The 24892-nt window shown below is 43.3% G+C and overlaps 3 protein-coding genes across 5 annotated transcripts; 1 reads left to right on the forward strand and 2 right to left on the reverse strand.

The window, feature by feature from the left end:
* Positions 1 to 4395: 4395 nt before the first annotated feature.
* Positions 4396 to 7546, reverse strand: LOC129601493 (uncharacterized). 2 transcript variants are annotated; one of them, XM_055500327.1, is made up of 4 exons: positions 7438 to 7546; positions 5965 to 6105; positions 5641 to 5890; positions 4396 to 4985 (listed from the first exon to the last, which is right to left on the reverse strand). In XM_055500327.1, exons 1-4 carry the CDS (start codon positions 7455 to 7457, stop codon positions 4530 to 4532), a joined length of 867 nt encoding a protein of 288 aa, XP_055356302.1. In that variant the 5' UTR covers positions 7458 to 7546; the 3' UTR covers positions 4396 to 4529. The 2 variants fall into 2 exon arrangements, with proteins under 2 accessions (XP_055356302.1, XP_055356301.1); XM_055500326.1 differs by lacking the exon at positions 7438 to 7546 and adding an exon at positions 6345 to 6902.
* LOC129601494 (uncharacterized) lies at positions 7342 to 21395 on the forward strand. 2 transcript variants are annotated; one of them, XM_055500330.1, is made up of 6 exons: positions 7342 to 7525; positions 17506 to 17586; positions 19686 to 20073; positions 20557 to 20745; positions 20799 to 21145; positions 21239 to 21395. In XM_055500330.1, the coding sequence occupies exons 1-5, from the start codon at positions 7475 to 7477 to the stop codon at positions 21113 to 21115; spliced, it is 1026 nt and encodes a 341-aa protein (XP_055356305.1). In that variant the 5' UTR covers positions 7342 to 7474; the 3' UTR covers positions 21116 to 21145; positions 21239 to 21395. The 2 variants fall into 2 exon arrangements, with proteins under 2 accessions (XP_055356305.1, XP_055356304.1); XM_055500329.1 differs by having other exon boundaries at positions 20799 to 21395.
* A 499-nt stretch (positions 21396 to 21894) lies between these two features.
* Positions 21895 to 24222, reverse strand: LOC129601495 (uncharacterized). Its single transcript, XM_055500331.1, has 3 exons — positions 24002 to 24222; positions 23093 to 23929; positions 21895 to 23014 (listed from the first exon to the last, which is right to left on the reverse strand). The coding sequence occupies exons 1-3, from the start codon at positions 24075 to 24077 to the stop codon at positions 22125 to 22127; spliced, it is 1803 nt and encodes a 600-aa protein (XP_055356306.1). The 5' UTR covers positions 24078 to 24222; the 3' UTR covers positions 21895 to 22124.
* Positions 24223 to 24892: the final 670 nt, after the last annotated feature.

Genomic DNA, 24892 nt, shown 5'->3' on the forward strand with positions numbered 1-24892 from the left:
CCCTTTGCGCTATAAGCTACGGTTTTCGGTGAGTTGTCGCCTTTGCGTGTTCTTCGGTGGCAACAGGCATCCCGTTTTACGGGATATGGTCTGCGCATGCTGTACCTCGAAATTCTCAGCGAATCGAGCACGCTGGCTACTCGTATTTTAACACTCCGCTGCATATTCAGCCCCGCGTCAGCTGAACTTTCGAAAATGCTGCTGGGCATAACATCGTGTATTGTTTTAGGAACGATAGAAACTGCAGTAATAACTTTATGGTAAATTACAGCCGTCACTTCTTCCAAATTGTTCCCCAGGTTTTAAGAATATTGAAAACATTTACATTAATTTGCTGATTAGTAACACACGGTTTTAATTTCTTTTACGTTTTGCATTATTTCAATTAATTCCTACCAGCGCCTGTACACTGTTATATAACAAAGTATGAAGCATCTTTGACTTGAAGAAAAGTCAGTTTTCGGCAAGGTTCTCATAGACCCATGCCAGCATGTAAGACCATATAATCACGAAAAGAAAGTTGTTTATTGCATGTTCAGTTAAAACTGTTCGGTTTCAGCTAATGGACTGCGTCTTCAGTTCTTGACACGGGTTGCATGATCGCTGCTCGAGCGTTCTTATTACCCAACTCGCCCTGTAGTACGCTTTATGATCGCTAGATGAGTTTGATTAGCATTCTTTTCTGAATGTTACGAAGAAAAATATTTTCCAAACATCGGCAGTTGTGCATGTGTCTCGTGCTTTGTGAACATGCAGGAGCGTTGCGTGGTGCGTACTTCGATCCCGTTGTTGTATGTAACTCCATATGACCACTTGTTGCTCAAAACCCTTTTGTAGGCCAAAGCATTCTCTTATGTATAAGCATTCGCCACCTTAATGTCCAAAATTATAGCGCTCACACTTCCAGACGTTAACTTGTTGTGCTTGCTTTGCTGTCGCAACGTTATCGAAGCATGCTGTAATACGGTGACATTTTCCGTGGTGATGTTGATCACGCGTTTTGGATTTCAAACTTCACTCAAACACGTTTTAAAAAAATTTAAAGAAACAAAAGTAGTTTAAGTGACAACCTACTAAAGCCACAATCTACTTCCTGTGCATGGCCAGAATCCGCTGCCCTTCCGGAGAAGTCCCTAAATGATTCGTCATCATTACCCTTGGATCGTCTGTCGACCATCCAAGGGTAGTTTTGAGGAATCTTTAGCGCCGTTTTGCTGGATTATTCGCCGGGCCATTTTATGGAAAAGGTGACCAGATGGTATGGGCTGCGCACCTCATGCACGCCGTGCATCGATGTGCGCAGCAAACACCAACTGACTGTCGTCTTTTCATCACAATGACGTCGACGTTATCGCTGATCCCTCAAACAGTAAGAACCCGAAACAAAGTATTTAAGGCCTAAACAGTGCGAGTTCGAAAAGGGATAAGCGACGACTTTAGGGAACTTGTGCAAGATTACTAAAAGCATTTATACCAGTTGTGGCACAATTCACATGGTTGTCCATAGGTTATAGTTTATACCGTGTGCGTTATTACATAGAACTTAAAACTTAAAAGAGTACGTTATTGCACACGTTTGTGCATTATTAAATGAGTTTTGTGTATTGTGTATTTTTAAACCTATTAACTTGGCTACGCAGCGGTGAAAAATATGTGAAAGAGTAATTGCCCGTGCGCGAATGCGAATGTTTATTAACAGTAAGTTATCCTAGCCAAGCTGTTCGAATTCCTGTAGTAAGCCTCAAACAACAGCGCTCGACCTAGCTGTTCAAACACAGTTGAAGTGACAGTCTAGATTCCCCGCCAAGTAACTGGAGATGTTCGAGGAACATGGGCCCCTCGGCGCTCTCGGTGCTGCTGTATTTGCATATTACACCAGCTTTGGCTGAATGTTCAGAAGGGAAGAGAGAGCGCACTCGCCAGGGTAATTTTCCAGATGGGTTACGGAAACAACTGTTATCGTGATACTTGTACAGCCGCTTGATGGATTGTCTGCACTGTACTTCGAATGCGATTTGCATGATTCTTTGCATGGTTTCCGGTGAGAGGAGTGCGAAACATAGCGTCGTTATTTCTGGACGGCTGCTCACACGGGTGAACTGCGAAACCGGAGAATTTGATTCACACTCGGTTGTGTACGAGAATGAAATTCGCTATGAAACTGACCTGCACCTGATTAGTAGGTTTTTTAATTTTGTTTTTACTGTTTCGCGAAGTTAATCTGTTAGCTATGTTATTATCCTGAATTAATTAATTATATACTTTCTCTTTCATGCTATGGAGCGCTGGTTTGTCCATCATTGATTTATCGTTCGGTGCACTAAAGCGGGCACCGCACCGCCCTTAGGCATTATTATTCTGCAATATCTGCAATATTATTCTTCAACGGGCGGAGTATACCCTAAACGCGTTGTCGGCCTTGCGGCGAGAATCCTCTGATTTAATTCTTCCCTTATTTTTCTTAAGATAATAATGCGTCTCGGTTGTCAGACTGCACCCTCGCTTCCGGTGTCCACCATCATACCGGTTTTTTCGCCATGCACGGTGACTACCATGATAACAAACACTGTTCGACCAAACGACGGGATTGTACCGAAGCTGAGGCGTTTGGGAGAGCAATACGGCCGGAAACTAGTACGTTTTCTGCAGACTACCGTCAGAAAAAAGCAGAAGCTACACAGTGGAAGGGGCGCTACGAGCAGTAGCAATGAAAGGGCATGGGTGGAAGGCGCAGCGTGTGTGGCATGCATCGGTTGGGCGCTGTATGTCGTGTTGTACTTGCTGGCGCCGGTGTGGTTGATTTCACAAGCCAAAGGGATCATCGATACAACTGGCGAAATATGTTAGTACATATCAACAAAGAGAACGTTGTACTTGTATTTGCATTAAGAAAATACTGCAGGCACGTTTTTCACTTTTTCGTTCGTACGAGTACTTTTTTACTGCGATTCTTATTTCCTTCGTTCACAAACACTGCCAAGAGTGCTCGTGATAGGACGATTTCACTTCTATAATCTGTTAGTTTGTCGGTCTGTAAAGCCACCTCTTTTTCGCACAACGTCTTCATTTAACAACCATTAATCGCAACATCGTGCAAAGTGCAACTTCCTTGACATTTTATGCAAACGCACATCTGCTGGTTCCATTTGACCGTTGCTGATTTATAGGTCAACCCAAAGAAAACGGACTGATTTCCTTTGCCGGAGGGACGATATTAGCGGATTGGAATGGCCGCACCTTCCAGCCATCGGCGGTGCTACTGAACGCTACCGACGAACTCCAACTGACCAACCGCATCAACCGTAACGATTCATCATTTAAAGCTGTGTGATACCGCAGCCTTGTTGCCTTGTATTATTCCAAATCCAAAAAATTAAAGATCTGACCATATTAATGTCTTACGCGATTATTAGCGATAAGCTTAATTTTCGTTATACTCGGTCAAATCAACGTAGCCAGAAGCATAGGTGAACTAGTTCTGCTCAAAGCAACAAGGTTGACCTTTGTCTTGAATGCAGTTTGTCTGTCGATACTGTTACCGGATAATTTGCTGACAGCTTGCTACTATGAGAGCAGGCGTACATGTGTACACCCTCTACACAACACAACGGAGGCAGTGTACATAATAATAATACATAATACATACAATCCAAAGAAGATGTCAGCGCGCTATTGTTGGACTGATGCAGTACGTATCCAAGTTGCAGCGGAAATAGGGAGTACGATAAACTTACAATTGCAGCCAGACGTGCGTATCTTCACACTATGGAAAGTACCGTACTGCCAGCGTGGATTTGGGTACAAAGAACAGTACGTACAGGCAGTATTTCAGCCCGAATGTATCTGATCCTTGGCAACGAACGCAGAAGTTCCTGGTTCATACATCAGGAGCCAGGTTCTTGGAATGAATCACTATAAAGGTCATGTAGAAAGAAATTCTTGCATTGCCGGGTAAGGCGTTTGGCATGGAAACACTGTTTGACTGCGGCAGCGGCAGTACGGCTCTCAGCATGGAAGGAAATTGTAGGAACGCGAAGGTACAGCAATGGTACATCGTACATTGTAGGACATGGTAGGGCAGCAGCAGTATTGGAACGGTAAATGGCATGGAACGTCACTCAGCACTGTGAGCAGAAGGCTTCGCTGGAGGGGTCTGGATTCCCTCCCGCGAGAAATTAATTACACGAAAGCAGGAAATGAATTTGTACGCCCATTGGCATTACGTACATTCGCAGCAGCATAAAACAGTAAGGAATAGAACAAGGCAATGAGTTCGAAGGCTTCACGCCAATTTGTCACGTACTGCAAATAGGAATATTTTAATACGATGTAAACGCCAGCTAGCCAGTATGCGAACTGAGTAAGTACAAAACAGCAGGAAATACGGCTACCACAAACAACTGTTGCTAAGTACAACATGACAACACTACAATTACTTATATTTCAAGTTCATTCAAGTAAAATCATCAGCGCAGTGTGACCTTATGAGACTGGTGCCCGCTGTCCCACCTGATGCTTTCCGCTGCGCTTCAGCACACCGCGAACCGCCCGCCGTATAGCAGGACACATACGGCAGACATTCCTGCGGAATGTTTTGTCAACAGTGCAGTACAGTAAACATTTACAGGAGATTGAGGTTGAGGAGGAAACTGCAGACGGAAACGACGAAGCGTCGCCACATCATAGGATACTCGCGTACACAGAACTTTACTAGCACAAGGAAGACGCTGTGAAGGACGCGGGGCAACTGTGTGATGAGAAATAGCAGGACGACGGCTGCCAAACAGATAAAGGCATTCTTCTCCGAGTTTGCAACAGAGCGGCTGCGATGATTGCTGGGCACAACTGGTAAAATTCTCATAGTTGGAGTACGAAGCATCGACGGCATGCGTATACATCCTGTTGATGCTTTTGATGCGCAGAATCTCCCGCAACAGTGCAATGTTGAGAACCAGAAAAAAAAAAATTCGCAGTGCGATTCCGATCTGTAACGATTTGCCCGTTAAGAACTAGTAGACACTAGACACAGCAGTAACAGCGCATAGCAAAAATTAATTTGATTGTCACTTATTCTAGAATGTTCATAGAGGTATTTGTATACACTACAGATTGACCATGCGAACTAGAAAAACACTGGCTCTGCTTATCGGAGAGAATCGTAACAACACAAACTTTCGAACAACCCAATTCATACTTGTAATGCTGCATCGTAACAGCTCTCAGCCACGCTCTTGTTTCTTTCGATTACCTCGTGTTATTCGATCATTTGGATTATTTCGATTAACCTCACCGCAGCTCAAAGCATTTCAAGAGCTCTTAGGTACAGTATACAGACGTCGTTCGGGAAGGTGACCCGGTATCAAGCACCAAATTCGTGTACCTGCACGGAAACTTTGCAGTTTGCACTTTGCGCGCCACATCCGGTAGGATGCGGTACTTTATCAGTCATCCGGCCATTTATTGACATTAAAAAATTCAAAAAATGTATGGGAGTGCAAAACCAACCGTTTCTGTGCATGTCCACAAATTTGGTACTATACCTTGTACCGGGTCGCTTTGCTTCCTGTAAGATCGCCTGCGTATTACTATGACAATTTATTGACATAAGTATCACTGGGAAACAATCCACGGAGAACGTACATTTATCCAAGTGTGGATCGCGCTCCCGTGGCTCAGAGCCGCGATTCGCTGGTCCAGCGGATCGACATTGGCGTAAAAACGATAATAATAGAATAAGTAGTAGTTAATTAATTGGTATAAAGAGAACAGCATGGCACTTAAGAGGATAGCACAGATGGCTTTGCGGGACTGTCGTAGACTGTCCCTGATCCTGTGCCGCAGTGGATACTTGATGGCCAGGAAACGTTCTGCACTGAACGCAATGATTACCCTGAAAGTTTGCGCAAAACTCGAAAAATATCTTGGTTACTCATTTTGGTGTGACAACTGGAAAGGGGACGTTACCAGTAGGAAAATATAGCAGCCGTTCCCTGGAAGAATTCACAGACACCCGCCAGCCATTCGACTGCGACCCGTAAACAGGGATGGGGTAAGCCCTGCGCTTTTCCGTTCCAGTTGTTTAAGTACATTAAAAGGGCACTCCACCTGAGAAATAAACATACTCTGTACTCTTAATAATTTTGGTTTCTTTTACGGTATAAGCACTGCAGTTAACAGATTGCAGCAATTCAGCTTTGCCCAAAAACGTTAGTGAGATAGCGTGTCAGGCATCTTTTGCCAGCTGCAAGCGACCGAAGAACTCTGAAGGTGTCAGCAAGACGTTACAAAACATATACTGATAAACAATAAAACCAAAGTTTAACTCGGCGCTAATGCCAACTAACATGAAAGTGATATCGGCTGCGGCCACCGCGATAAGATAAACGTTCTTGGACGTGCGGGGTCTCTCGCGTTTGAGAATGAGGATGTTGAGCCAATTCCCTATCGTAGTCAGCGCAAGCAGGAACGGATACAAGTACATATCCAGGTAGTGAATTTCGTGGATCCTGTGGCTATGGCCAGGGAGATGAACTTCCGGCCATCCGCATTTTGTGTAGTTCTGGCTGACTGCACTACTGTTCAACGTGGACATAGTTCGGAATTTGCGATAAGCAAGCGGCCAGTACCCATGCTATAGATAGCATGACTTGGAGGCACCGCGTCCTGCGTCTGAAAGGGATACTTGCCTCTTTCGCCTTGCGAAAAACTGCACGCGCAATGGACCGACCACGGGCAGACACAGGGCAGACCACTTTCTCCCTCCTCCTGTGTCTCCTCGCGTGCCTCGCGTGCCTGTGCCTCCTGTGTTTTACATCGCGTATGCGCATGACCACTACCGGACTCCGCATAGTCACTTTTGTGAGTCGGGCCCGTGCCTGTGGGAGCAGGCCATGTCTTAGAGAGCAGCGTCTTAATTACTTTTTAATTACTTTTTATGGCCCCTGCGCCCGGCTTGTGCGCCTGCTCTCTTGATCGGCGGCTTATCGCAAATCAGGTAGTGCCTCGGTAAAGCGCACAACGATATACGTAAGTTCTGTAACAATTGTGCTGTGGCTGCACAGTGCGCACGTGTTACGGCACAGAAATCTACGGCAGTACGAATAACTGCATTACCACGTATGCACAGGAACATGAGAAACACGACGACCAGTGGACTGTATGCAGAGAGAAGACTGAACGAGCACATGCTTTGACAGGGAGAATCGGTTCAGAGTACTAGGTAGACAAGCCGATTTACAGAATATGCTCTGCTATGTGGCAATAAAGCAACACGACTACGGTTTATCAAGAACATCGGGTATCAAGATCGTCAGCAAATTAATCTTAGCCGCAATCATCACATAGACAGGCTTAAGTTTTCATTTAGGGTTTAGACTTCGCACACACGTTGAATTTGTCCCTTTTGCAACGTGTATCATTAAGGAAATGTCTAGTTACCTGCGCTCTTGGAAGAACATCTAAACTTTTATGGCCAATGCAAACGAGAAAGCATGTTGTAAGACGGGAACAGTGGCAACATTTTATGGTAAGTCCCACAAGTAGCGCACCACACACAGGGCAAATGAGAAAGCGCAAGACACTATACGTATCTCACCCGACTCACCGTATACAGTATACACACTTCGGAGTACTAGTTACACCTTATAGGGCAATATAGGCTTGTACGGCGCACCTTGAAATTTGAATAAGGCGGCATCCATAAATTACGTAACGCGTTCTGGGGGAGGGAGGAGGTCCTGAAAGCGTTACTGTTGTTACAAAGGGGGAGGGGGGTATTAAAAACTTGTTACGATTCTGACGTCACCATGCTATATCTATGAAGGGGTTCTAAATTTATTACGTAGCGCTCAGGGGAGGGGATCTGAGTTTGTTAGCACTGGTGACACAGGGGGATGGGGATGTGAGCGGAGAAGCGGCTCACGTAAAGCGACAAAATCCTTCAAAGGATTTCAACGTATTGCGCCGTGGTGCAGTGGTACTGCCTACGCGGATCTAACGACGTAGCCGGGGTTCGATTCCCCCATCGGCGCCTTTTTCAGCCGTTTCTCGGTTTCCCTTGGACTGCGCCCTGCTTAGATGGTAGCAGAGCGTGGTTCGGTACGTCCACTTCGCCTATGAGACTGGTGTGCTAACCTCAAACGGGAGGAACAGAGCAAAAACGAATAAAAAGATAAAATGAATAGAGGATGCGGTGAGCCGGAGCCGCCGCTTAAAGGATCGCTTAGTCTCGCTACGAGGACGTAGCGAAAGCTGCAAAGGGGGTGTGAGCGGAGAAGCGGCTCACGTAAAGCGACAAAATCTTTCAAAGGATTTCAACGTATTGCGCCGTGGTGCAGTGGTACTGCCTACGCGGATCTAACGACGTAGCCGGGGTTCGATTCCCCCATCGGCGCCTTTTTCAGCCGTTTCTCGGTTTCCCTTGGATTGCGCCCTGCTTAGAGGGATATCAAAATGTCGAATTTTTGCGTTACGTAATTTATGGATGCCGCCTAAACGAACCAGATAAACGCATATCGACACTGCGACATACACATTAAGTACAGTACTTCGTTTATTTCTATATTAATGGCTTTCGATAAAGTCTGTATTCGTTGCATAAAAGCGAGTTGCACAGAGTCCAGATGGTGGTACAAGACAGAAGCAAAGCACGGTCATTAGCAGCTGAGTACCACAGCTTTAATATCACGACCACCACAATTTACGGTCAGTAATCGTATGAAATCGACAACATAATACTACGAGTACAAGTACATACTTATGACAACCCGTCACAAACGTAGTCCTGTCTATATTTTATAAGAGTATCCGTATATAGTCCGCCTGGTAAGTAGTAACTACGAAAAGTTAGACTTATAACGATTCTGTCCTGAGTTTCCTGAGCTCAACGATTCTGTTCGGAGCTTTTGCATCTGATCTATCCTGTATCGGGAAATAGATGGGAAGTGAAGGACACCAAAGGACACCAAAGTGAAGGACACCTTAACTCTATCCTGCACTATTCAGTTGCCGATTCCCTGTCGGACTCCCATCCGAGTAGTGAAGAGAGGCTCACCGACATTTCGGCGACTAACACTTCGTCGACCGACACTATGTCGACAGCACTACGTCGACCGTCAAGAGGGCGACGACTAAGAAAACATCCGTAAACATGAGCTAGGCCCAGATAACATAATAAAAAATTGGAAAGAGTAAGAAACGAGCAGAAAAGATTAGAGACCAAGTGCAAATATAAGAAAGCTCTTCGTCCATAGTATGAAATCCTCCGTTTTTGACATGGTTCTCATAAAATCCATGCCAGACATGTAAGGCTTCACAAGCTCGAAAATAAAATTGTTCGGTTTCAGCTAATGGACTTCGTAATACGAGATAAGTTACCGACACCAGTTGCGTGATCAATGTTCTAGCGTCCGTATTGCACAACTCGCATTAACTGTAGTACGCTGTACAATCGCTACGGGTAGGTTCGTTAAGACTTCCTGATTGTAACCAAGGAAAATAATTAACCAACACAAGCAGTTATGCATGCGTCTCGTGCTTTGTGGACATTCAGGAGCGTTGCATGGCGCGTACTTTAATTCCGTAGTTGCATGGAGTTCTCTGTAAAAACCTGTTGCGTAAAAGCCTTTTTTAGGCTAAACCATTCTCTAATGGAAAAGCGATAGCCACTTTAATGTTCGAAATTATAGTTCTCACACTTCTAGCGTTACCTTGGTGCGCTTGATTTTGCGGTCGCAGTGTTGGCGAGTCATCTGTTAATACGGTGACATCTTCCGTGGTGATGTTTAAGTGAAAATACCACAACCTACTTCCCTGAATTCTGTGCCCTTCCAGACAGTCCCTAAATAATTCGTCATAAATACCTCTGGATCGTCTGTAGACCATCCAAGGATAGTTATGAGGAATCTTTAGCGCCGTTCTGCTAGATTATTCGCCGGACTATTTATGGAAAAGGTGGTCAGCTGGTATGGGCTGCGCACCTCATGCACGCCGTGCATTGATGTGCACAGCACTCACCAGCTGACAGCACACGCCAGCTGCGCAGCACACACCAACTGACAACCCGAAACAAAGTATTTAAGGCCTGAACAGGGATTTCAGTTGTTGAACGGATGAGCAGCGACTTCATGGGAACATGGGGCCCATGTACAGGGAATTACTACAATTATCTGTAACAGTCTGTACACAATTATCTGTAACAGTCTGATGCGCAATCCATATGATTGTCCATAGATCAAGACAGTTATGTGCGTTATTACACACTTTTGTGTATTATTTAACGAGTTTTGTGTGTTTTTATACTTCCAAATCTACAAGATTAAATGCGTTCTAACCGGTAAAGAAAATGTTTCAAGGGTCTCTCCAGTAATTGTTTTTATTTAATTTAATTTTTCTAAATTTTTTTCGCGATTTTTAACGATTACTGTGTGTCCGCTACGCGCGAAAATCGGATTCTGGTTCTGGTACAAAAGTTACCGGCAAAGATGCAACCTGTACAGATTGTAATTAGTTTTCTCAGGCATTGATGGTCGTTGCTACGCATCACACAAAGGAGGACCTTCTGCGCACCCCTTGAGCCGTAATTTGCAGTTAATGCCTGCCCATGTGCGAAAAAATAAACGATGAACACGAATTGGGCAGCAAATTGTTTTCTATGAAATTAAATTGTGGGCACGAAAACAGGAAAGGAAAAGGAAATACAGCAGATTCTTACAAAGTTATCTTACTTATCTCGCAGTGTCCTAAAAGTATTGGAGTCCAGCTTGTATCCAAATTCAAACAGCTTTTTCTGAAATGCATTCAACGAAACCGGGTCATCCAGTGAGCAAATGCAGGCTGACCAAGAACTGGCGGCTTAACATACAACTTGCAGGCTGTTGACAACTGACGTTCTGCTGACCGAGAAATGTTGTGCACAGTAATGACGAAACAGAAGAGACAAGTGGTCAAAGGCAAGTCCAGCGCATTGCTGGTCGGCATCCTGTTTTAACGGCATTATGTAGTTTTAATACGTTTAGGATCCGACGCTCACTTGCAACTTTCACTACTACGCGACCGTTGGCTGTTTCATATTTACAGCATGGCCACCAAGTTATCTTTGCCTGCAGTTTTCACAATCCGAAAATTTCCTGAAACGTATTAGAAACTTCTTGGAACTTATCGTAAAATAAGTGCTCAAACACATCATATTACAAATTCATGAATTTTGTGGTTGTTCAGCGGAAGAATGGCGATTGGTGGCTGGGGCGAATCCAGGACGTTGAAAGCGAGAGGTACCTTATCGATTTCATGTCTTGAACGGTGGCCGCGTGCTGGATACATGCTCGCCATGTTTATCCTTACAATTTCGGTTCCTCAATTCTGAAACCGAAAACGTTGTTGGATTGCCACAATGCGTTTTCGTAGCTCACGTGGCAATCCGTGACAATCCGTGACGCGGACGACGGACCCTTCCCCATTCGTCCGGGATACATGACCGGGCGCCCCGATGTTTCTACTTCCGTCCATTAACCCAGGAAAACCGGGTACTAGAAGAGATGGAACTACAGTTTTGAAAATTGGTAGTTTGAGAAAGAAAAGTGTTTTTGATGTTCAGTTAGCAAAGTATAGACGCACCGCTGTTGCTAGATTTTACACTCATTACTACAGTTTAACTCAGAGATAATTTGCAAAGAATTTGCGAATATAAGATTTTTCTTTGGAACAATGGAGTAGTTGGTAGGTTACAGCACATGGCAAGATGGCAATAACAGCGTTCTACACACAAGCATTTGCACTGCAAAGTTTTTTGAATTCTGAGTGTTCCGGGTAGTACGGGTCACAGCAATTTCAGAGCTACTTACAGCACTGATTACACAACTTTTTTGCATTTTCTTACCATTAATCGAGCGGGCGAGCGAAGCGAGCCCGCGTTTTTTCTTACATAAGCACATAAGGTTCTTAAGACACCCCGAAACTGCGGTTCTAAGACACGGCGACTCTGACTTTTAGATCGCCGTGTGGCATTTAGTGACCCTTGGTTCCCGACCCTAAAAACTGTTTTAAGACTCTGCGACCGTAAACTTTGAGTCGCTTTTCAATCCAAAGTTTTGATCTTTCCTATATTTGCGGGATTCGAAAATAGTTCGAGAACTTAGCCCCAACCTGAATTCCCAAGAGAATTTCTTAATACTTTAGAAAAATTTTAAATGCTTTAGAATTTTTCTAAACTATTCTGAACAGTCTAAAAAAAATTATTTATCGCTGACAATATTTTTGAATGCCTTTACGTACGCGAAACGTTTACATATGTAAATATTACGATTAAGATTTAAGGAAATGTCGTAATTTTTTAAAATATTATTAAACATCTTTATTGTATCTTCAGATATTTAAAACAATCGTTTTTCCCCTTATACTTTTAAGCATTTCTGAAATTTTAAATCAAATACTATATCTTAATAATTGAACCATATCGTTTAAATCAAATGTTTGCAGAGATAAACGAAATAACGACGGTACGAAGAACTGACTTTGCTTCTGTGCAAAATCATTTCTGTAGCTTTCAACGTCTAACTTAAGGAACTGACGCTTCTGACCAGTAGAGTGTCAGTATAGACGATTTTGATTAGGAGTAATTATTAGATTAAGACTGATTTTGTGAATATTAGAGTATGACGATTTCAGGCTTTTCAGCTCACTGAGAATTAAGCTTTTTTCGATAGGAATTAAATCCTCTAACGTAAAAAAAACATAAACGTGATTTGAAATTCGCTATACAATAATTGAGATATTACAGTAATTAGATAATTTAAGATTTGAATATTTCCATACTACGCCATTTATGTGTTCAACGTTTGCTATATAGATATTCGATTATTTTTCCCAAGTCTCCAATTGCGATAAAACATTGCGCTGGTCGAAGGGTTTAAATACGGGCAGGGGATAAAAGGTGGCAGTGGCACCTGCCACTGGCATCTGCCACCGGCAACGGCAGTTGCCACCCACCACGCGTTGTGGCAAGCGATAAAAAGTGGCAACTCGAAAAATTAGGAATCAGTTTGAGAAGATTTGTGCCATCCAACGATAAGTTCTGTTTTTAGGGAAAATCTGTGTTCCTTCACAAATGCAAATTATAGAACTTAATCATGGACACCTCAGCTGATGCTCAGTCTTGTGCTCGAGAAACAACCCTTGTTTGAAGACTGAGCAAGTTGAAGCACAACATTTTTTGCTGTGGTAGTGACGTTTTTGAATTTGCACTCTCTAATTTGTTTCAAAGCCGCTTTGCACACTGCTACCTTTTTCTAATGCTTTTTTACGGGCTTGTGTCTTCTGATTTGAATTTCTGTTGATCAGCCAGGTTTGAAATTCCATGCTAGAGTGTCAACTTAGCCGGAAATGGGCTACCTGCTCTGACTGAAGTGATATCAAATTGATTTTCTAAAAAAAATGCGCGTATGCAGATGGTTTACGTCACTGACGTCAGTTATAAGTTATAACAATCCTTTATTATGAAAAACACTTTTAATACGAGAGAGTCCGTATCGAATCCATACGGAATGATATCGAATCTCAACATGATATCGAATCCATATCATCTCGAGTCGATATCGAATGTTCGCTCATTGAAGATGATAAACAAATCGAAACAACCAGAATAACGACTATTTGAACAGCGACTAGTAAATTTATAGGCGGACGCCCTCTTGTCTGCCAGAATCAACCGCTCTGGCCTTTTCCCCTTTAATGTCTTACTAATAGTCTGGGGCGGAACTAAAGACTTTGAGCCTCTCAGGTGGTGTTTTGCACATATGCGCGACAACCGTCCATGTGCCACATTAATGTCCAATTAAACGTGTTTAATTGTTATTAATGTGGCGTACGAGTATTGTGCGCCACATAACGTTTGTGTTTAAAATAAGCATAAAGGTTTTTGAGGGAATTGCATGGAACTGCAGTTTTAAGCACTCGTATCAGCCTTCGTGCACTGCCAGCACTCAAGCGAAAAATTTTTATCGCTACACAACGACTTTTCTAAATTTTCGTTGTGTTTTTTATGACAGATACGGTATGTTTCTTCCCTTCCCTCCCTCCACCTTCCCTTCCTTTGTCAAAGTCGTTTGATTTAAGCCACGATAATCAAGAGGTGACAGATTATAGTTCAGCCGATCAGGACATGTTGATGTGTCATCCATGAGACTGGATTTCGAAATTGCCTGCTGTTATCTGAATGCACGAATGAAACGCTTTTGTAATACCGTCGCATTACCGCGCTTTGATCGTTAGCGGCACTGATTTTAGGAGTATTCCCCGAGAGTCGCGTCTGCTGAACAGCGTTGCAGCGCTCAGTGCACTGGAAAGCGCAGGCACAAGACTCAAGCTGATTCTGAGTTTTTTAAGTTGCCACGTTTTATCGCTTGCCAGAACGCGTAGTGGCAACTGCCACTGACGGTGGCAGTTGCCAGTGGCAGGTGCCACTGCCACCTTTTATCCCCTGCCTTAAATACGAAAAGCCAATGGTTTCTCAAATACTCTGATTATACCTGTCAAGATAACAACAACTACCAAACTATTCAATCTCTCGGTCTCAATGTTTAGTTGCATGCTTGGCTTGTTAAAGTTATTATTAGTCATATGAACAATAAAAAACCTTGTCACCTGGCGGCGTTTTGTATCACTTTAATATCCAGCGTATGTGTATGGCAATATATTCTAGAGAAAAGATCGACATATTGCATCAGATTTTGTTATCCGATGATAATTCAATAAAAAGCTTCTGCTTAATTGAATAGAATCTACGTGGAACTGGTCTTTTGTAGTTTCACAAGATTCCGAATTATGTGCTGATATTAATCTGCTAGGACCGTTTTTTAAGGTATCGTATATGAGTGGCAATGATATTTTAGTTTATCGCACTTCTGAAATTAGCCAGATATTCGTTGATGATTCTTCTGAAACCGCATATGTTCAAGGTTTGTCGTTGCTACTTCAAATCGAAAAGTAGAACTACTGTTGTATAGTTTATAGAGAGCTCCTGGTCCCAATGCATATGGTACGAAGGGCTTGTTAGATCATAACCACAAAGCAATGTTAGTATGCTGGCCGCAACTAGGTTATAACGGCTACCCGCGAGCCCGTAACGGAAATTATCTGAGTCGACAATTTTTTTTCAGAAATTTAAGAATTTTGAAGTGATATTAAATCAATTTTCTGAACTTTTTAGTGAATCCCAAATCATTTTTTAAAATTATTTTACTTGCAATTTCACATACAATTTGAAATATCCTAAATTAAAAATTTCAGAAATAGATTTCATAATTTAGCTTTTTTAAAATATCTTAGATATTGTCTTGGTTTCGAAACAAAATTACCAAATAGTGCTATTGTTCTAACTTTCTAAAAAATTTTCCTATTGCTGGCACATAGATAAATTTGAAGCCCTAAAATATTTTTAAAATGATTCCCGCAAGGTTTTATTAACCTGAAATTAAGGTGATATGCATAACTACTTGGAAGCGTATCCTTGTGAGCTTTCGAAGAGTGCAGTGGAACGCACATGACACATCGGTAAATTCGTGTGTTTATCTGTTTTTTTTTGTAACTCAGAAATTCTTATCATCGAACGAATTTAAAATTTGAAAAATGCATAATCATAACCCGAAAAAATCTGGAAGTGTTCCAATAGAAACCAAGAGTGGGAGAGCGGCTAGCGCTTAGCAAGCACAATATTGTCTATCGTTTTGGTTTGTACTTTGTTGTCGCGAACCGGTTGCCGCACTGTTAATTATTCAGGTTCGTTCGATAGAGAATTTTGTTAACACCCGACATCAACAGAACTTTTCTGAAAAAGATAAGCTATTCTCGTCTGCAACGTCGCCAGTTAAAATAGTGAGCAAGTTAAAATTATAAATAAGAAGACCTCTTACAGCCCTGCTCAGCCAAGTTGGGGCAGTTTTTCAAAAAATTAGCATGGGTCAGCCGTCATAAAATACTTTCTTATTTAATTTTTTCTTAGTTGCCTTAAGGCAAGCTTGGGTATCCGACGTCTTTTGCACTTGAGGATTTTACTTTGAGAACGCTTGTCGAATAATAGGGAAATGATAATCAAAGTAGGCCAGAGGAAATAAGCGGCTCAACCCACCCAACTTGGTGGCAGTGGTCGTGTTTAAAAGTTCTTTACAAATTCTGATGACCTCGTTGACCAAAAGCAATATTTCTGAGCTGTTGGTCATTCAGTGTGGCTGTACAGAGAGGCAGGACCTCCGGGAGCCCAGTTGCCGTTCTCCGATAGCTGTGTTGATTTTGTCTGGACCAACCACGGCATTCCCTTCGAAAGTGCGGGCTGCATACAAACCGCCGACCTGCCGATAGTGAAATCGTGTATTGATTTGGAATCAGAGCATGCCCGCACACGCAGTTTCAGCGAATACACGGATATGATCCCTATTAAACAAATTTATTATATACGAGCCGGTAAGGATACGGTGACCTTTGTCTGCGGTGAGCGGCGCACTCAGGGAAAGCGGTGGGATGCGACATGTTTCCGCGACGACCTTGACTGATTCTGGAAAACACACTGCAGCGAATTTGCAACAATACGCATCCCGACTGTTAACACACCGTCCGTTCCTTTCGAGATTGTGAACGGCGGTAACTGTCGTTTGTGATATTCGCACGAATTTTAACTGGTCTGTATGTTTCACAAGTACAAGGGATCACCCGGCACATGGCACTAAATTTGGTGACATTCAAGAATATTAATTTTTACCTTTCGCGCACTCTTTGACTTTTGTTCATAGTGCTCGTGATATTCTACAGAAAAATGATGTAAAACATTGGCGTAAATCCGCATGTGTGCGCTAATACAAATTAGGTTGGAGATTTGTGAGTATCCGAAAAGGTGAAACAGAAATCGGTCTATCAAAAGTCTGGTTATGCACCGAAATTTTTTTAATTCTGCTGAGTTCACGCACATAAATAAAATGCTGTTTCGATACGGAACCAGAATGCTGCATTACGCCTACCACAACATCAAATTATACTTATAAAGAAGCAAAGTCAAATAATATCGGTTTTTTTTGTGCCGATAGTGTATTTGGCATGCATCATTCAAATTTCATGCTGTGTAAAACCATGCAGAGGGTGAATAGTGTGGCAGTGCGCGCCGGGGTATGGAGTTTAGTATGACTGTGTGAGCATCGAGTTGTGCTGCCCATGAGTTTGCATTTGTAGCTTTGTAGATGCGCTTCAATTTACCGGATTGGCTTTTACCGGTACAGTGTATATGCACATAGAGACGAAATGACAACCAGTCACTAACCACTTACAGTAATTACGGTACTACTCTAGCCATTTACGGTTAACCGTGGACACTTTTGCTGCGGCTGTCTATGGGCATAGCATAAAGGCCGGTTTACGCCAATGAAATGGATGTGGCACCGAGTTAGGGCACTAGTTGTTTACCTTGTTTGCTTAGATTGCAATGGTATGATGATTTTGTCCGCTAATGGGACGCGTATTTTGCAGAGGGCCTACGCAACTTCCGGTTCCCCTCATGGAAGATATTCTCCTTCTTCTGGATGTACTTTTCAAATTTGCTGCGAAAAGGTGCGTGATTTACAACAGTCGTTCATTCACGGTGGTTTCTCCAAAATCATCTTATGGTTCAAAAAGGTGATGGAACAGCTGCTTCGTATCAAGTGATCCTTTTTATTCTCGCCATTTTCCGTATACTACAATCTGTAGCGTGTAAAGTTAAGAAGTTAGTTTCCCAATGGTTTTTGCAGTATCATAGGTTTCCTTTTTAACGGTGTTCATTCACCATATTAGAAACACAGTTATCACTATCTCCCGGAATATATAGATTTCGCCACACAAAATCAATCTGCACAGAATCCGAGAACGTACGCGGAAAATTTTCAAAAGGCACGAAAGAAATCCATTAAATTTTTTCCCACAGATCTTAAGTCTTAAATAACGTACAGATATTAAAATTTACCTAAAGCGAGTCTTTAGTACAAGTACAGCACATTTAAAATATGAAGACTGGAATTGTCTTGCAGTGATTAAAATTAGGTAAATGTAGGTTACATTTCCCTAATTTTAATCACTGCATTATGTATGTGTACGCTACATTATGTAGCCAACAGACAAGAAAGCCTGACACTTGACACTGAATTTCCGCGTCTGCTCATTATGGTGCTCGCTGTTGGATGTTCCGGCTGCTAATCGACATGTCATCGTGGACGCACTCAATATCCACTTGTGGGACTGCAGTAACTGACTGCAGATTTTTGCATCTGCCGCCTACTAACGGTTACGAAAGCAAGCGTGCAGTGAGCCTCTGATGTCAAAGTGAGCGTTTTAAGAATTTTATTTTTGACTAGCAAGCTTGTTAACCTGAGGGCCAGCGTAAGCGCAAAGGAAGGGGGGACGGCCGTGAGCCCGGCAGTTCGAAAAAAATCCGACATTTAGAAAAATCATAGAAAAGCAGTTTTTTAGAGCTTCTTTCTACAATTACTCCATTTTCTCCTCGAGTTTTGCACCTGCGCGTTATTTGTTTGTTTTCTCACTCCGGAAAGGGGAAGGTGGTGAAATGTTAAGAAATCGTGGAACGCTGGTTTCATGTCACAATGATCTTCATATTTACGAGCAAAACTGGAAAGCTGATCCATAATAAAGTCTATTTGCTTCCCAAACTTTGGAAATGTAATTTCCCTGGTTATTTGTTTTTCTGGATGTTGGCTCACAAAACGGTTTCCTGCAGTGCATAAATACTATTGATTCGGCTATGCAGTGGTCCAAAACATGCAAAAGGGTATCTGCATTGCGCGAATGCGAATGTTTATCAATAGTTATTTGTGCTAGCTAAGCTGTTCAAATTACTGTGAAAAGCATCACGCAAACAAGTGTTCTGTCTAGCAGTTCAAACACAGTCTGTATTTCGCCGCCAAGTAATTCGAGATGTTCGAGGAATATCGGCCTCGCTACCGCTGCATCAGCATATTATCACCAAGTTTTGCTCAGTGATCAAAAGGCAAAGGAGAGCGCACTCACCAGGGTCATCTTCCTGCTGGGTTAGGGAAATAAAAGCTGTATCGTAGTCAAGCTGAACAGACAGAGCTGTTCAGTGTGTTCGGCTTGACTACAGCTGTATGCATGATCGATCGCCAGTACGGAGTACTGCACCTGTGCTGCGAATCTGTGACACAACCATTCGGATACTAACTACGCTAAACTATGCATAATTTCCGGTGAGAGTTGCGCAAACTGCAAAGTGCCATCAATTCCCGACTGATGTTTATACAGATGTGCATCAGAAATCCTCTTCCACCGGAGAATTTATTTACACTTGGTGATGCCTAAGTGTGCTCGAATGAGGTTACTAAGAAGCTGACTGTCACCTGACAAGCTGTTTTAATAATTTGGTTTTCCTCTTCTGTGAAGCCAATCTGTTGGCTATACCACTGTACGTACAGCTTGATCATGTACTTCCTCTTTCATGCTGCGCGACACCGGTTCGTGCATTGCTGCTTTATTTTATTGTCCACTGCTGTAAAACGGACGCACGAAAACATTAAATTCCTTGCTATCATCAATCCATCAAAGGCTGCAGTGAATATCTTAAGCGCGCTGTTGACCTTGCGGCGACATCTTCTAAATTTAAATGCTTCTTCTGTTTATATGCTTTCCATATTTGTATTCAGCTAATAATGCGTGTGGGGTGTGAGACTGCAACGTCGCTTCCGGTATCCACGACCATACCGGTATTTTCACCATGGACAGTGACTACCATACATGCAGAAACATCTGACTCCACGGTACGACCACACGACGGGATTGTACCGAAGGTGCGGCGTTTGACGGAGCAGTACCGCGGGAAACTAGTACGTGGACTGCTGGCTACCGTCAGCAAAAAGCACCAACTACGCAGTGAAAAGAGCACAGCGAGCAGTAGCGACGAGAGCACCTGGAAGGTTAACGGAGCGTGTGTGGAATTCATTGGTGGGGCACTGTATGTCGTGTTCTACTTGTTGGCGCCGATATGGTTGCTTTCACAAGCCCGGGGGATCATCAATACAACTGGCGAAATATGTTAGTACATACGAGTAATAACAAAAAATTGTTTTACTTGAATTTTCACTGATATAATTACTGCAAGCGTGAATAATTAATTTATGGGTGGTTATACTTGCAAGCTTGTCCGGTAATTTTTCCAGTTCAGCGAACAATACAATTCCACGGGTCACGGTACACTCCACACTACGGCGCGCCACGCAACACTATTCACGCTCTACATGCATGTGGCATGTCTGATGCATGCCACATATTAATCTAAATTATAATAATATTAAGATTTATAACTTTATAACTATATTTTTTAACAATTTATATCGATGGTATATTATATTATCGATATAAATTCCAAAATAATAGCTCTTCTCTTTTATAATTTTTCTTGAATCTTGAGAGGGATACATTTGCCCTAGCACAACAAATATTGTGGGAACGGCGATAAATAATTTATGATGGAAACTGTACATCTGCTGATTGTAATTAACCGCTGCTTGCGTAAAGGTCAACCCAAACACAACGGACTGATTTCCTTTGCCGGAGGCACAATAACCGTTGACTGGAACGGCCGCACCTTCCAGCCATCGGCGGAGCTGCTGAACGCTACCGACGAACGCCAACTGACCAACCGCATCGATCGTAACGATTCGCTGGCGATTGTCATGAGAAAATGGTGCTTCCAGCTGCATTGCAGTGAGTCTATTAACTCTGACAAAACGCAAAACTCTCTCCAAGTGGTCTTCCAGGTAACGACATGTCACAACTGGGCTACTGTCCCCGCATGAATGTTACGGACTGGACAGCACCAGCGCTGCGGACGCGTGGTGTTGAGGCACTTATTGTCGGGGGGTTTGGAGTTTATCTGGTGTTCATGGAAATAATAATAGTATTTATCACGCTCGCCAGCAGCAAAGGGGAAATATACGCGGTGTTTTTCCTATTCGTTCCCCACACAGCAGCGGCAGTGGCGACGGTAGTGTACCTTATCGGATTCTACACAGACTGGCCGCCCATCTATTTTGTTCCAGTAGAGGGTGACTCAATTGCTACGCGACGCTATTAAAAAGGGAGGATACTGGCGTTAAGACCAGAAGTATGTACCATAATTCAATCGAGCAAAAATTCTAATTTGCTTATATACAGTATTTTGTCAAATGGTTTTATCTTTCGCCATTTTTCCCGATAGCAGGACTATTTGGCTGAAACATATTAGGTATGTACTCTTGATGCCGAGTAAGCGTTTATAGGTTTGAAAATTAACTCTCCTGCTTTCTGCATACGCACTAGTTTGAGCCTGTACCATTTTGCATGCGCCAGCTTGTGTATTTGGCTTACTTTGGCCGTTGGAACAATTTTTAGAAACAGCTGTCGAAGTATCTTCAGCCCTCTGGCCCAGTTGTATTCCAAACCCAAAAATAATCAAAGATCGGACCATGTGAATGTTTTACGCAATGATAAGTTTAATTTCCGTTATCCTCGGTCAAATCAAAGTAGCCAGATCATAAATAGTTAGAGATTAGAAATCGCAACAGTTAAAAGAATTTTAAAAAAACAATCAAACGCAGCTATTTCAAATGCACCGTAGCGTTTTACAGTAAAGGGTGTGGCGTGGCGCGTCCTAGTACGGAGCTGGCGTCACCCGTGAATTCGTATATCGCTATTTTGATGCGATGGAAAACAAGCTTGTACGCCCGCACATCGATGCGGGCAGAACATACCTGCTGAACGTGGTTCGTGCATCACTATGATGACTTCATTGCTAATCCGTCTAACAGTAAAAATCAGAAATATATCTGTACTTCGATTTTTCGTATATCTTGGAAAATACATGGTAGGCACACTTCGTGAGATTAAGAAACAACAGTAAGACACGCCGAGTAACAGTAAGACACCTCGAGAGGAATTTTGTGCTTTGCTATTCACTGGATTCACATTTTACACATTAGTTCATGAACGTAAAAGCTGAAAAAAAACGATTAAAATATTCTGCTCAGTTTGCCATAAACAGCGCAAAATGTAGAGACAAATCAAATTATCGATGGACGAACCCTCGTGAAACCAGGACGTATTGGTTACTGTACCTTACACGGTTCTGCGTGTCGTGAATAAGCGGTTTCATTGTATTTAACGTCATAGACGCTGCGCGGAATTGGTATTGCACAGTCAATCGGCAGATAGATGTCTCGACGAGACAACGGAGAGCTGGTGGCAAAACCGCGGAAGGTGTACACTTCACCCCATACTGTATCGTTTTCGTGCAGGAGCAGCGTGTTGTTCGTCCACCATTGGCGGAACCACGCGAAATCGCAGCCGCAATGCAATCGCCACAAATACTCGCGATATCGCGGCTCAAAGTCCCGTGCCGGGTTAGAGCTAAACGGGTTAAAGTCATAGGCTTCGAGACTCAACAAGCTCAATGCTGTCAGATCACTGAAGGAATCACTCTGTAGACTGCGAATCGTGGTATTGACAAACGTCAGGATGCGTAGTTTTTGAAGGCGTTGGAAATCGTCACGCTCCACGTCCAGATCGCTGCAGTACCAAATACTAAAGTGCAACAGACTGGTCAAACCGAAATCACCAGGTAGCGCCGTCGAACGACTGCTGATGCAGTTGAATAATTCGAATAAAAAGATGGTCTGTCGAATCGGCGCAATGTCGGACGACACAACGGGAAGATTTCCGTAAAAAGTCCAGACCGTCGGGCGCGGTGGCTGCCGTGACAGCGCCTTAGCCACCTCGCGCGTCTCACGCACCCGTTCATCGTCCGTGCAGTTGACATCCACAAATGGGTCGTGTGGCCAGTGCTCGTCGCACCAACTGTAATCCCGCTGCATAGAAGTACACTGATTGAGCAGTTGCACGGCGCACTCATTGTCAGTCATCGGTTGGCTCGAGAAACTGAGGGACTCGTCAACGGTTTTGGTCTGATTTTCACACCGTGATGAGAAGGGATCATTATCTACAAAGTACAAACAATTTGCATAACTCTCGAGCATGTACGGTGAATTTGGAGTCAGAAATAGCTTGTCCAACTCACAAAGGTCTTCGTTAACCGAAAACGAGTAAAGACTACTCCGAATTGCAAGCGTTTTATTCGGGAACGCTGCTTCGGTGCAGTCGATGGGCAGGAAAACATTGTCGAACTCTAAATCTTCGTTGCGCCACGAGTCGTATTCGATGCGGTAAATCTGCCCTTCGTTCGCATACTGCATTAATCCGCTGTTGCTAAACCAGCGCCGGAACTGCTTAAACTCACAGCCGCAATGCAGTCTCACTATATAGTTGTGAATATCTTCGGGGTACTCCAACATTTCGACTAATCCGCGCTCCAACGACAACAGTCGCAGTCCAGGCAAATCAGCAAAGGTGCCTTCTTCGAGGACGTTCAGTGTGGTGTTGGCGAACTGGATGAGTCGGAGTTTGGCGGACTGCCAAAAGTCGGCTAGTCTTACATCCAAGGCGCGGCAGTTGTGGACGCTGAATTCCAGCAAATGCGGCAGGCGCAGTTGGGCCAATTTCTTGGTGGCGCGCGTAGAACGGCAGTTATGCAGTTGGAAGACAACCGTCTGTTCGCGCACCGGCGCCACGTTTTCGAAAACGACTAGGGGTCCGTCATTCAGACTGATGAACACCGCTTTCAGCGGCGGTTTGCATAGCGCTATCGCCAGGTGCCTCACTTCCTCGTTTGAGGCTTGGCTGCTGCAGTTAATGGCAAGCCCTTGATTCTGCGCGCACGCGAGAGAGCCGCTAACGTTGAAGCGCACTCCGCAGTGGGCGGTGAACTGCAGCTCACACTGGTCACGTGTCATCAGTTCGGTGTTGAAGTTCGGAAGCGGCCTAAACATCCCAGCATTGTCGTTCTGGAACCCGTCATCTGTTTAAAAATACGTAAATGCTTAAACGGCCGTAAAAAATCTCATTTCACCAAATAAATGTCGATATTAACCTAAGCTTTTGCCGGTGCTGTAACGCAGTAGTTTCAAAAGAAGAGCAGACCAGACGCAGTTTGTCCAAGGGTGCATTATACTTTCGGGATCTGTATAAATCAGCAATCGCGGGAATGCTCGCTTATTTGAAGACTTAGCTGACAAAATTACTGTTAACAACTGCAAGACAAAACTTCTGTAAATGGAAACCGGTTCGTGTCGGCTGCATAGCGGTAGTGAATTTTTTCAGCCAAGCGATGTATTAAATATTCTATTGTGAAATTGTGCTGACATCGGCATGACTTTTGGTAGACGTCCTGAACAGTATCTGTTAATATTGCCCCTAGCACCATTGAAACTAATGCTTTTCCCGCCAGACACGGAACTTCATCTACTTGCCTGTGCCACAGTGCGTAAGTTAAATAACTGAAAAAAATTTCCCAAGGCTATAAAGAAAACAACGTCATTTTACTGTTCAGACCATTCAGATGTGTAGTGCGCTGACAACGGCCGTTCTGGAGTGCTACTTAATGTCAAGAAGTCCATCCATGTTCATATGTGATAGGAAATCGTCACAACACTGCTCAAATGACCCGCGACGTCCACCGGATCATACCCGATCGCGGCCCGCGGAACGGGCAAGTGGCGTCTGAAGCGTCTGCAAAGCTAGCATCAGAAACTATATTTTCATTCAAAGCCAGTTCTACAAAACGCTGAAAAATTTATGGATGGTGTAAAAATGTGAAGTAAAAATCTTTCCGAAACAGTGTAAAAAATGTGTTCCCCAGCGTTATAGGCTGGGATTTCTTTTATAAGGTTATACCATTATCATGGATTTCTTCCAAATATATACTATGCTTTCAAAAAAATGTTAGTATCATTCCGTGAGTACGTACAAAAGATGTTCCTTG

Source organism: Paramacrobiotus metropolitanus, unplaced genomic scaffold (genome assembly GCF_019649055.1).
Source record: "Paramacrobiotus metropolitanus isolate TYO unplaced genomic scaffold, Prichtersi_v1.0 Parri_scaffold0000241, whole genome shotgun sequence".
NCBI lineage: Eukaryota > Metazoa > Tardigrada > Eutardigrada > Parachela > Macrobiotidae > Paramacrobiotus > Paramacrobiotus metropolitanus.